Genomic DNA, 12,692 nt, shown 5'->3' on the forward strand with positions numbered 1-12,692 from the left:
CGAGAATACTTTACGATTTGTTTAGCGTTTAATTATTCATAGATTTATTTTAATACAATTAAGAAAATGTAGAGATTTAAAATTATTCATCGCTCGCATAATATCCTGAATTGTGGTTCGATTCTCCCAAAAATATTTTGTGAAGTTGGAACAGAAAAAGAAGAATTTCGTGACGCATACGATGCACTTCTTCGATGCAACGCGCACGTACGTGCGTATGAAAATAAATTGTTTCGTGTTTATGATCAAGTTAAGCCAAGCAGAAATGGTAAAACATAACTCTCTTATATAAGGAAACGAATTATCGCCGTAATGTCATTGTTATAATATGCATTGTTATGATGTTTGACACGTATTACTGAATGTATTCTGATCCCCTCGGTAGATATTAAAAATGTACATTAATAATAATTAATAAAAATATACATGAATAATAAAAAAAAGGAGAAATTTTTCTTTTTTACTTGCTTTATTGCTCACAACATACTGGATTTTTAATAGTTTCATTATAATTCAACGGATTTGGCAAGTGATTAAGTAGATATCAACAAACGATCACAAGACACTGTAAAATATTTAAATCTAATATCGGAGAAGTCATACTCGATCTTGTACTATTGAAAGATAATTTTGCAATGATATGCAAATGATCAATATATTTTTAATGAATTGCAGCAGCGTACAGAGATACAGCTGATCATTCATTTCACATGCACGAGCGGGCATTTCCTGGAGCAATGCCATACTACTTGAACAGAACAAGGAAACGTATGTTGAATGCAAATCTGATAGCGGTCGGACAGTGATTCGATAGAGCTACGTTATATATATGATTCGGCCAAAAGTGTATAAAACCGAGATCGAGGACTACGAGTAACAAGTTCTTCCGACGCGTTTTCCCCATGATTTTTATCCGCTGGCGAGGTTTAAGGTTCATCGTTCTGGCATGGTCGCGGCGGTACATTACGGCTACCTTGGTCGATCGTCGGAGTCGTCGGACAAGCTGACCAAGGTCATAGTTGTATCCGAGTCTTCTTTGTAAGTTGAGTTTCGCGAAGGAGCATTGGTCATCTCGATCTCGAGCGACAAGGTACATCTTCATACGCGAGTATTTCAAGTTCGGTTGGGTGCTCTTCGAAGTGGTTCTTCCGGTCTCGTCTGTTTATGCAAGAGAACGATGTGGAAACGGTGGCAACTCTGTTGCATCCTATTATACTTGTGCGCGGAGGTGTCAACTCAGAGAACTACTCTCGACTCGCCCTTTAATGTGATGATGTTACGTGTTTTGCGTAATTGGACTTTCGACACTTTCGGTATGTAATCAACGAGATGAGGCATATGAAAACACAAGGACCATTTTCTTCGATTCTTCTTGACAAAGTAATTTCAAATATTTCTCAAAAATAGTTACTCGTAATTTATATTATGTAAGTAGTAACATTAATCTTGTAATTTCCGCGTTCAAATTACTTGCGTTCAGCTCTGTATAAATTGCGTGTTTTTTCATTATTTATCGACCGCATCTTGTTAGATTCGCTTATTTACCAAACATTTTAATACAAGCATCAAAAGCCAATTGTTACAATTTCTTGATAAGCTAACTAATAGTTAAATCAGATATCTGTCTTTGTCTAATTTGAAGAAAACACAAAGGCGGACATATAATCTAATTGTTAGTTAACTTATCAAAAGTTTGGAAAAATCGATCCTAACTTTCGAGGAATTCTTAGGGTTGAACAGAACTAACGGGTATCTAGTTTTTCCAGTCATAATGTTGCTATTAAATACATCACATTAGCTATTAATATAAACGCTAGAAAAACATTAAACCAGACTTTGTATACAATTTTTAAAAAATATGAAAAATTATTTAAATTTTCACTCACATTCTTTTTACTAAATTTTCTCGTGATTTCTTATATCTATCTTCTTCCATCATTTTTTTGCTGTATTTATCACATTTATGACGACCATGGTTCAAATGGTTTGAACGGACGATTCAAATGGTTTGAAAATGATCTCTTTTTTCGAGACTATTATGCATAAATGTTAGTTAATGTACTCACAAGTGCAATCGCGCTATATCGATACGGAAAATTTCTCAGAAACGTCTCGAGATTAAACATAATACTCCACGCATAATACACATTTGTCCCATCTTACCCTTTATAATCGAATTTTTTTCTCATACGTTCTTTTATTTATTTCTGCTTAATGCAACCGTTGCACTTGACTCATATTCTCGAATTAAAACGAGTTCTATAACGATAACGAAACGTTTCAACTATTCAAATCACTCACTGCCTTTCCTTGCAGCACATTATAATATGTGACCTATTGATTTTGCAGGTAAGACAGGAGTAGAAGGTGGGAAAAATATTCAAACAGCAAGAAATGCACAGACTACGCAGGAAATTGTTCTCGATCATGTCTCCTTTCCTTGTAACGTAACAGGTATAAGATTTGATTTTTCGTAAATGCAAGATATACAAATATTTCGGCGATAAATTTTTCAGGTGGTAGATCGCAAATGGTACCGGATTCGGTACATAATTTAAGGCCGGGCGATATTGATGTCATTGCCGCGATGGGTGACTCTTTAACGGCTGGAGCTGGGATTTTCGCGAACAATCTACTTCAAGTTATCATAGAAAATAGAGGAGTTGCTGCGCTTGGTGGAGGCCAACGCACATGGAGGCAATATATGACGCTTCCAAATATTATCAAGGTTCAGATAAAATCAGTCAACATTCTATCTTTAGAATCGTGGTTTTCTCACGTATTTTATTTACATTTCTTACTCTATTAACGTAATCGTAAATATAATTTTACGAAAACGTAATTTTACGACATTAACCCGTTAATGGGTTACTCCTCTGGAGTAATGTAGCGTGATAAGCGCATGACGATTTAGATAATTTGATATATTTAACTTAATTTTCTTTATCGTGAACGTATCTTCAGTCAAGGTGCCACCGAATTAGAAGCTTGCCGTGCAACCCTATTTATCGACAAATATTTTGTCAATCATGACTAAACGTTTACCTACGTATGTTTAATATGCTAGTTAGGTGACATAATATCTTCAATATGCAGGAATTCAATCCCAATTTAATAGGCTATGCAATGGAAGATTCGTTGACGACTCATGAGGCATCGCAGTTAAATGTCGCTGAAAGCGGTGCTATGTCTGCAGACATGCCTTATATGGCGGAAATATTGGTCAAGAGAATTAAAAATAACACGAAAATAGATGTGAAGAAGCATTGGAAGGTTTGTTACATTCGATAGACTTAGATAATTATGATTGTAAATTGGAGCAACAGGAACGTGAAATAATAAATTGCATGTATTGTTGCTTCATGATCGAAATAGTTGCGTACTATTTCTTTTACAGGCCTTGGATTTTTACTTTCTTTTCTATGCAGCAATATATATTATTAAATGCAATTGTCCATTTATATAACTCGTATCTCTAAAAATTTTTTACTCACAATGTCATCTCACAGTATACACATCAAACATATCGAATTATCGACTAATAAAGTGTTCTTGGCAATTAAATGGTAATAACAGTAATTTGATTTACAGTTAATCTCATTGATGATCGGATGTAACGACTTTTGCAGCAATATATGTTGGGTTCCTTCGCCTTGGTCAATTCTCGAAAAACATAAAACAGATTTGCTTAAGGTTTTGAGAACATTGAGAGATAATTTGCCGCGAACATTGGTATCGTTGATTCCGCCACCACATATGAAAACCTTGATTGACAGCCGTAAGGGTAGACAGTCTTTAAAATGTTACCTCACAACGGATTTTGAATGTTCTTGCATATTTGGTCTTAGATTTCAGAGTTCTTTACCAGAATATTATAACATCATGAGACGGTCAGTATACAATTAAGAAACGATACTATTAAGTAAATCTTTTTAAAAATTTATTTTTGGGAGGATTTTTTTACATATAAAACCAAAAGGTTAATAGTATAATATTCTTAATTTTACAGAAATTACGTCCTTTACATTTCGTGCTCTGCAGTATAAATTTTGTTCTTAACAGAAATTGCTCCTAATAAGAGAACTTTCTGCTTCAAATAAATACAATCCTCTTGATTCAAAAGGATAACAGCATACTATCTAACTGATTTCCGATTTATTTCGTTAAAAGAGGAATACTCTTTCGGTAAGAGTTGTTACTTGGAATATGCGATTGCAAGAAATAGTAGTATACAACTAGCGCTTTTTTCTTTCGGGTGATAGAGTATTTTCCTTTTGGTTTTAGAAGAATCCTCCTAATGCTATATTTTAGAGAATTTCGCTGAAAATAACATCATATCTTTTGTGTGTTCTTTCAAAAGATTTTGGATTCTACAATTTATGAATTTTTTATATTTTCTGAAGCACAAAAACATTATTGACAGCAAAAGATATGTATTAAAAAGTTATGTATATATATTTCAGATGGCAAGAGTTGGATATAGAAATCTCTACTTATCCCGAATTCCAAAGAGATGATTTTGCAGTTGTAACACAACCTATTACGTTGGATTTGAAGATACCATCTGCTTCGGATGGATATGCTGATATGACATACTTCAGCCACGATTGTTTTCACCTCACACAAAAAGCTAATGCTCGATGTAAATTCGATTTTTCATCTAGGAAATATAGAAAATTGGTTTAACTATATTTTACTAAGAGAAAATGTTTAACTCAGTTTTGTGAAAGAATACGTTACCAATATTTCTTTGACTTTTACAGTTGCAAATGGTGTATGGAATAATATGTTGGAGCCGAGTGGCGCTAAAACGACAAATTGGCAGAACCTCTTTGAAAAGTTTCATTGTCCGACACCGGAAAGACCATATTTTGCAACATTGAAAAATTCGGGAAAAAATTTTCAGAGAAACTAGTTGTTGTCCATTTGAAGAAAACTTGATGAAAGAATATCGATTGCGTTACTGAGTAATCAATCAATCAATTGTAATGCGATAATACGGCTTATAACAAGAGTGCCATAATTATTTAAGTGCAATTGACGCTGTCAATTATAACAGAGGACCGCGAGATTAAAAATAATGTCACGGCCCTTTATAGTTAATTTACGAATTGGGACAGATACGTGAGTGGTATATTTCGTACAATCTCCAAAATGTAATTTTACAAATTGGCAATTTGTAATAAATATGAGGAGACGTATGTATAAATGTAAGCGGATATATCAATGTAAGAAACGATTTGTCATAACGTCGCTTCTTAGCGTCGTCGCTATTACTTCCTGAACTATCATATAGGGTTACGAAAGAATGCGAAGGTATCTTGAACATATTCGTTATAAAAGTGAGATTTATCGGTAAGTTGGAGGTCCATCCGCTTGATTTATGTTTAGTGCTGTTATTTGGTAATGGCAGTGAAGCGGATTTACCTCCTCACGTACAATTTATGAGCAAATCGCCAAGCTTTTAATACGCTCCAAAAAGATCATGATCATGATTTGTCATAAAAAATCGGGCAATAGTTCAGTACTTGGACTACTTAATGCCTGTTTAATGACGCAATGATATCGTTTGTACACAAATAATCACATTTAAAAAGCATCTTTAAACTCTTACATCACGAGATGCGTTTACTAGATATTTACAAGCGTAAAACATAATATTAAATAAAATATAACATTAATTGTTTATTTTAATTTCGCTTAAATTATATTTTAATAATGCAAATCTTCCATATTGATTAATATCAGTGTCGATTGTTATTTGCTGTTGTAACCTTATCAGCGTCTGAGAAATGAAAGAATATTGACGGTGTTGAGATAACTGCACGTTACTATAAAATCAGTGCTATCAAGTATGTTTAATGCACGATACAAAATTCTGTAAAATCATTTGACATTAATATATAAAGAGCAACATACAAAAAATACAGATACGATCGATTGAGAAAGAAAAGTCTGCGAAAGAAGTAATTTAAATAAGTTTATGACAAGAATAGTGCATTCACACATTGCATTAACGATATATTACGATGAATAATCTGCTGGAAAGTATAAATAGACCATCAAAGTCAAAAATATAATCAGAAGTGATAATTAACATGATGTAACGTAGGAGCGTATGAAAATAAATCGTTTTGTGTTTATGATTAAGTTAAGCGAAAGGACACAATTCTATTGTATAACGGAAATGAATGGTTCTTATCGCCGCGACGTCACTGTTGTGTCAAATACATGACGTATTTTGACACATATTATATATTCTTGATCTCTCCCTATCAGATATTAAAAATGTACATGAATAATAAAAATGTATATAAAATTTATCTCTTTTTGCTTACTACATACAGATTTATTTATTATTCTATTACGACTTAATAGTTTTGTTAAGTGATTAAATAGAAACTAATAAGTACTCACATCAAACAAATGCAAAATATTGAAATCTAATATCGGAGGAGGTATGTATATTCGGTCATACGGTAGGAAGTCAATTTTGCAATGGTATACGAATGATCGGCAGATTTTAATCGGATTGCAGCAGCGTACCAGGATACAGCTCCTCCTTCTCTTCATATGCACACTGCATTTCCTAGCAGAACACTATATGTTCATATGTGTTAAATACAAATTCAATAGCGCTAGGTTAGACAATAGCGCGAATAGCTAGGTATATAGCTACATATATAGCTAGGTAACTCCAACTCGATTAAAAGTATCTCAGTCGAGATCGAAGATTACGAGCATATACAATAAGTTTCTCTAACGCATTTTCTCAACAACTTTTATCATACAGCGAGAATGACGTTTCATTCTTCTTGCATTATTACGTCGGCACGTGGCAGGTATCTTGGCTGAACGTCAAAGTGACCGGAACAAGGTCGTCAGTGTATCCAAGTCTACCTGGTAAATTGATTTTCGCAAAGTAACATTGATTATCTCGTTCTCGGACGGTAATGTACATCTTCAGGATTAAAGCTTCGTGTTTCAACTTCAGTTAAATTTCGGTGTGATTCTCTCTACCTCGTTGAAGGGAACGATGTGGAAGCGGTGGCAGTTCTATTGGATCCTGTTGTGCTTGTGTACGGAAGGGTCGACCCAAAGAACTGAACTCGACTCGCCCATTAATGTAATGAAGCTACGTAATATTCGAAATTGGATTTTCGACATCTTCGGTATGTATAATTAATGAGGTGAAACATACAAAAACAAGAAATTTGGTAAAGGTGTAGAAAAAGGGCGCCACCTCAGATCAGCCTGATCTTGACATATGTCATAGAGGTCACCCTTCTGAGTGACCTTCTGAAGATTTTAGCCGTCGCTCATTGTTTGTTAAAAAATTATTGATGAAAGAAGTCCGAAAAATATATTACAATTTTTCGATACTGTGTCCCGTTAACGAGCAATATCGAAAGATAAGTGCGATATCGAACAACTAGCGGGAGGCTACGTCCCCCGCACACTCCCTTAAAACTAACCTAACCCAACCTATCGTTACATTAAGCGTCAGTCATTCTTTATTAAAGTGTTTAATTTTTGTGTTTTCTGTTGTCACATTAATACAAAAGTTGAACACTTTAATAAAGAATGACTGACGCTTAATATAATATAGTATATACAACATATACAACGTTTTGTAGAAAATTATGTTTATTTGAACCTAAACCTAAGTCAGTCCATAATTTTTTAACAAACAATGAGCGACGGCTAAAATCTTCAGAAGGTCACTCAGAAGGGTGACCTCTATGACATATGTCAAGATCAGGCTGATCGGAGGTGGCGCCCTTTTTCTACACCTTTACCAGAAATTTCTTCAATCTTCCTTGATATAGAAATTTCAATTTCAATTTGAATAAATTAATTATTCGTAAATTGTATAATGTGAATTGTACTAATGAATTTGTAATTTGCGATATCGAATACACGAACTGAACTATATGTTTTACTATCAAGTATTATTCATTTATTGCATCTCATTAGTTCCGTTCACGTGTTCCGATGCAAAGGTCGTACTAAGATTTTGACCGACTTTCAAAAAAATTGTAACGGGCATTTGTTCTAGTTTTTCAAGTTGTAACGCTGTTATTAAATGCGTCATATCATCTACTAATATAAACGCAAGAAAAACATCACACATACTTCCCATACATAATTTTAAAGATAAATTTAAGAAATTATTAAGAATTTCCCACTCACTCTCTCTATTTCTTTCTCTCTCTACTAAATGCTCTCGTAATTTACTTGTATCTTTCTTCAATAAAATAAAATTCAGATAAACATGCACATAAGAAGACATTGGACTACGTTTACATGTGTTCCGATTATATACATCGTATAATTGTACTTTGAGTCGCAAATGAATAAATAACACGTTTTTTGTCAAGTATCATTCTAGTACTTTTTGTTCGTTCCACTTATTCACCAAGCATCTCGATAGGAAAAATGATATACGCGTATAGCTATATTATTAAACGTGTAAAGGTTAGAGCAAGCGATTTTTTGCCATATTCATTCACGTGATTTGTCGATTTTGCAGGTAGGACAGGCACAGAAGGTGGGAGAGACATTCAAATGGCGAGAAATAAACATACTATGCAAGAAATCGTTCCTGACAACGTCCCGTTTCCTTGTAACATAACAGGCATGAGATTTCATCTCTTATATATACGAGATGTGCTAGTATTTCATTGATGAATTTTTCAGGTGGAAGGTCGCAAGAGGTGCCGGATTCGATACATAAATTAAGGCCAGGCGATATCGATGTCATTGCCGCTATGGGTGACTCATTAACGGCTGGGGCTGGAATTTTTGCGCACAATTTATTACAGATTTTCGTAGAAAATAGAGGAGTTGGTGCACTTGGAGGAGGTCAAGGCACATGGAGGCAGTATCTAACTCTTCCAAATATAATCAAGGTTAAGATCAAACCAATTAACATTCTATTTCTAAAATCATGGTTTCCTTACGTATTAGTTATGTAACGTATTTTCCGCACTATTAACGCTAGTGAAAATATTATTTTACGACAAAGTAAGAGATATTTGCTAGTCATAGATATTTTGCTAGTCCTTTGTACTAATAGCGTGTGATAAATTTAAACAATTTGATGTATTAATTTAATAAATCCTTTTTATATTGCAAATGCATATCCAGCCAACGTGCATTAAAAGCTCGTCGCATGGATAACGTATTCGTCGGCAAATATTTAGTTATTCATGATTTGCGGAAACGTTTATTTACGTCACATAATTGAATGTGTTAATTAGTTAATCTAAAATTTTCAATATACAGGAATTCAATCACAATTTAATAGGCTACGCAACTGGAGACTCGTTGACAACTCATGAGGCATCGCATTTAAATGTCGCCGAATTGGGTGCTATGTCAGAGGATATGCCTTATATGGCGGAAGTGCTGGTCAAGAGACTTAAAAACCATCCGAAAATAGACGTAAAGAAGCATTGGAAGGTTCGTTAATTCGGTAAATTTTGTTTATTTGTAAAACGAAACAACGGGAACATACTAGAATAATGGATTCTATATGTGCTGCTGCTTCATAATCAAACCAATTACAGACTATTTCTTTGATAGAACTTTGGATTTCTCTCTTTTTACAACACGATAATAACATTAAATATATTTACCAATTTTTGTTCATTTTTTCAAAAATTTTCACTCTTAATAAATCACCATCTAGCAGTGTGCCTCGAAGATAGATTGTATTATCGATTAATAGATATTCCTGGCAACTAAATGGTAATAACAATAATTTGATTTACAGTTAATCTCGTTTATGATTGGACATAACGACTTTTGCAGCGACATATGTTGGGTTTCTTCTCCTTGGTCAATTCTCGAAAAACATAAAACAGATTTACTTAAGGTTTTGAGAACATTGAGAGATAATCTGCCACGGACATTGGTATCATTAATTCCGCCGGTACATCTGAAAAGTTTGATTGGCAACCAAAATATAGGAAGAAGGAGTTTTCCAAAATGTTATCTCACAACGAATGTTGCATGTTCTTGTTTGTTTGGCCTTAGATTTCAGAGTTTCTTACCAAAATATTATAACATCATGAGACGGTCAGTATGCAACACAAACGATACTTTTGTAAAGTAAATTTTTTTGAAAATTATGTAATTCTGTAATTATTCTGTAATTTAATTGAATTGAATTTTTGTTTTCTGAAATACACAAAAATCAACGATAAGGAAGGTATATATGCATCAATTAAAGTTTTCATATATATATTCCAGATGGCAAGAGTTGGATATAGAAATCTCTACTTACCCGGAATTCCAAAAAGATGATTTTGCAGTCGTAGCTCAACCTCTGACATTAGATTTGCGCTTACCACTTACTTCGAATGGATATAACGATATGACATATTTCAGCAACGATTGTTTTCACATTACACAAAAAGCTAACGCTCAACGTAAGTTTTTTATGTAGGAATTATGGAAAAATAATTATATTTTACTATATGCAAAAAAATGTTTATTTTTTCTCAATTTTGAAATAATATATTACCGTTGTTCCTTTTGCAGTTGCAAATAGTTTGTGGAATAACATGTTGGAGCCGATTGGCGTTAAAACGACATATTGGCAGAATCTCTTTGAGAAGTTTCTTTGTCCGACACCGGATAGGCCATATTTTGCAACATTGATAAATTCGGGAAGACATTTTCAATGAAACTAGTTGTTAGACGGTTGAAGAATATTTATATTCAAGATGAGAGAAAGAGGGCAGATTGCATTATTCAATAATCGATCAATCAATTATAATGCTTATCAATCAAAATGGTTTAGGTGTAGTCAACAGAGTGCTATTATTATTTAAGTATAATGGAAATGTGTAATGGAATGCCGTAAAGCGCTTTCTCACTCTTTGTAGTGTAAAACCGTACAAATAGAAAATAATAATCCCTCATGGGCCTGTTAAGGCTTTATAGTTAATTTGCAAATCGATTCAAATACGCGAGTTGCATATTTAGTATAATTTTCAAGAAATAATTGTACAAAGCAGCGATTTATAATTGTATTATTAATGTCCGCAGATGTACGCACGTATTGTATAAAGTGATGCAAGAGAATGTCAATGTAAAAAAAGATGAGGTTTGTCATGATACCGCCTAGTAGTGCTGTCATTCTTACCCACATACTTTTTCAACTTATCGTATAGAGATACAAAAGAATAGGTATTTTGAATATGTTCAAGATTCATGTTCATTGTAAAAGTAAAACTCATTGACAAACTCGAATTTCACCCGTTTCATTTATATTTAATGTTGTCACCTAACAATGCGGATGAAGTGAATATCTCTCGCAATTTACGAGCCAAACGTTAAGTCTCTAACACTTCGCAAAACGCACTGTCAACGCAATCTGTCAAGATTGGTGAAAATCTTGCGGTAGTTTAGCGCTTGGACGACTTAGTGGCTGTTGGATGACTTAATGAGGATCTTGAAATGTGCGAAGAATGATTTTTTAAAAGACTTTTTGATGCAACAATTATATTTTTACTGAAATAAACTGAAAGAGTAAAACTGTAGTGCAAAACATTTCGTTTATGATAGAAAGTTCTTCAGTTCTTTTGGTAACGAATTTTACGGCGTCGTGCAAGTTGGTTTCCTCAATGATAATAATGCGGAATTAATCCAATAAATCATTGATCAACAAATGTATATAATGTATATAGGCGTACATAATTTATATATGCATGAATAAATGTTATATAACTATACAAATGAAAAAATTAATTTAATTTATAAATAACAGTTTCATAGAGAGTTATTTCTTCATATATTTACTATATTCCATTAATATCTCATCATGAATGATGAGTAAATTTATTTTAATTTTGTTTAAATCAAATAAATGTAAATTCCGTCTCTCAATTAATATCGTTATCGTAACATCTGCTATTATCGTTTTACTGGCGCCTGTTGACCAATACAAAGAATGTTGCGCAATTGAGATGGTTGCGTACTAATAGGCAACGAAATAAAATTGATGTTACCAAATGTAAAATTTAATGTACATTATAAAGTTCGATAAATTTATTTGACATTAATATATAAAGGGCCACATACAAGAAATATAGATACGTACGGTAGAGAGATTGAGGGAGATAAATTTGAAAAAGAAATAAATTAAACTAACAGTAAGAATTAAAGAGGCAAATAAGGAGTACTGCACGGATGTCTTAGGGCTATTAAATACTAATATTATTTTTTATATAATATTAATATGATAGTGGGAGGATAATTATGTCTCTCTCGTATAATAACATCTTTTACGAGATCGATTTTTTCTTTCTTTCTCTCAACTTACACCTTAGAGAATTTATAAACATTGTGTTGCGAGATTACTGTCGAAACCTCGGTGGCCGAATAGAAAGGCGTCCCGCCCGGAAAGTGGGGAGGTTCGAGTCGTCCTGGCGAAGGCAGTTTTTTCGCAACATATACAGGGTGTTCGGAAAGTACCGGGACGCCCGAATATCAGGAAAAATATAAGTTTTACAAAAAAATGTTTCAGACAAAAGTTGTGGTGTTTAAAAAGATGTATTTACTGATCACATCAGTTTGACCTTGGGTTGCGTAGCGAAGGTCAGGTCAAGGTCACATTAATTTTTTTAAATGGAACACCCCATTTTTCATTGCATATTCTTATAGCACATCTCGAGAGCTTT

General features: G+C 33.5%; 2 protein-coding genes across 3 annotated transcripts; both read left to right on the forward strand.

Moving 5' to 3' along the window:
* The first annotated feature begins 867 nt into the window (after positions 1-867).
* Positions 868-6,291, forward strand: LOC116842187 (phospholipase B1, membrane-associated-like). Its single transcript, XM_032810998.1, has 7 exons — positions 868-1,313; positions 2,350-2,454; positions 2,517-2,728; positions 3,097-3,273; positions 3,592-3,890; positions 4,464-4,642; positions 4,764-6,291. The coding sequence occupies exons 1-7, from the start codon at positions 1,178-1,180 to the stop codon at positions 4,913-4,915; spliced, it is 1,260 nt and encodes a 419-aa protein (XP_032666889.1). The 5' UTR covers positions 868-1,177; the 3' UTR covers positions 4,916-6,291.
* A 443-nt stretch (positions 6,292-6,734) lies between these two features.
* LOC116842454 (phospholipase B1, membrane-associated-like) lies at positions 6,735-11,696 on the forward strand. Of its 2 annotated transcripts, XM_032811713.1 has the most exons (8): positions 6,735-6,903; positions 6,995-7,172; positions 8,534-8,638; positions 8,701-8,912; positions 9,289-9,465; positions 9,779-10,083; positions 10,258-10,436; positions 10,549-11,696. In XM_032811713.1, the coding sequence occupies exons 2-8, from the start codon at positions 7,037-7,039 to the stop codon at positions 10,692-10,694; spliced, it is 1,260 nt and encodes a 419-aa protein (XP_032667604.1). In that variant the 5' UTR covers positions 6,735-6,903; positions 6,995-7,036; the 3' UTR covers positions 10,695-11,696. The 2 variants fall into 2 exon arrangements, with proteins under 2 accessions (XP_032667604.1, XP_032667596.1); XM_032811705.1 differs by lacking the exon at positions 6,735-6,903 and having other exon boundaries at positions 6,911-7,172.
* The last annotated feature ends 996 nt before the right edge of the window (positions 11,697-12,692 follow it).

The sequence above is a fragment of the Odontomachus brunneus genome, unplaced genomic scaffold (genome assembly GCF_010583005.1).
Source record: "Odontomachus brunneus isolate Ranch 3 - 2012 unplaced genomic scaffold, Obru_v1 Obru_scaffold_002, whole genome shotgun sequence".
NCBI classification, from domain to species: Eukaryota; Metazoa; Arthropoda; class Insecta; order Hymenoptera; family Formicidae; genus Odontomachus; species Odontomachus brunneus.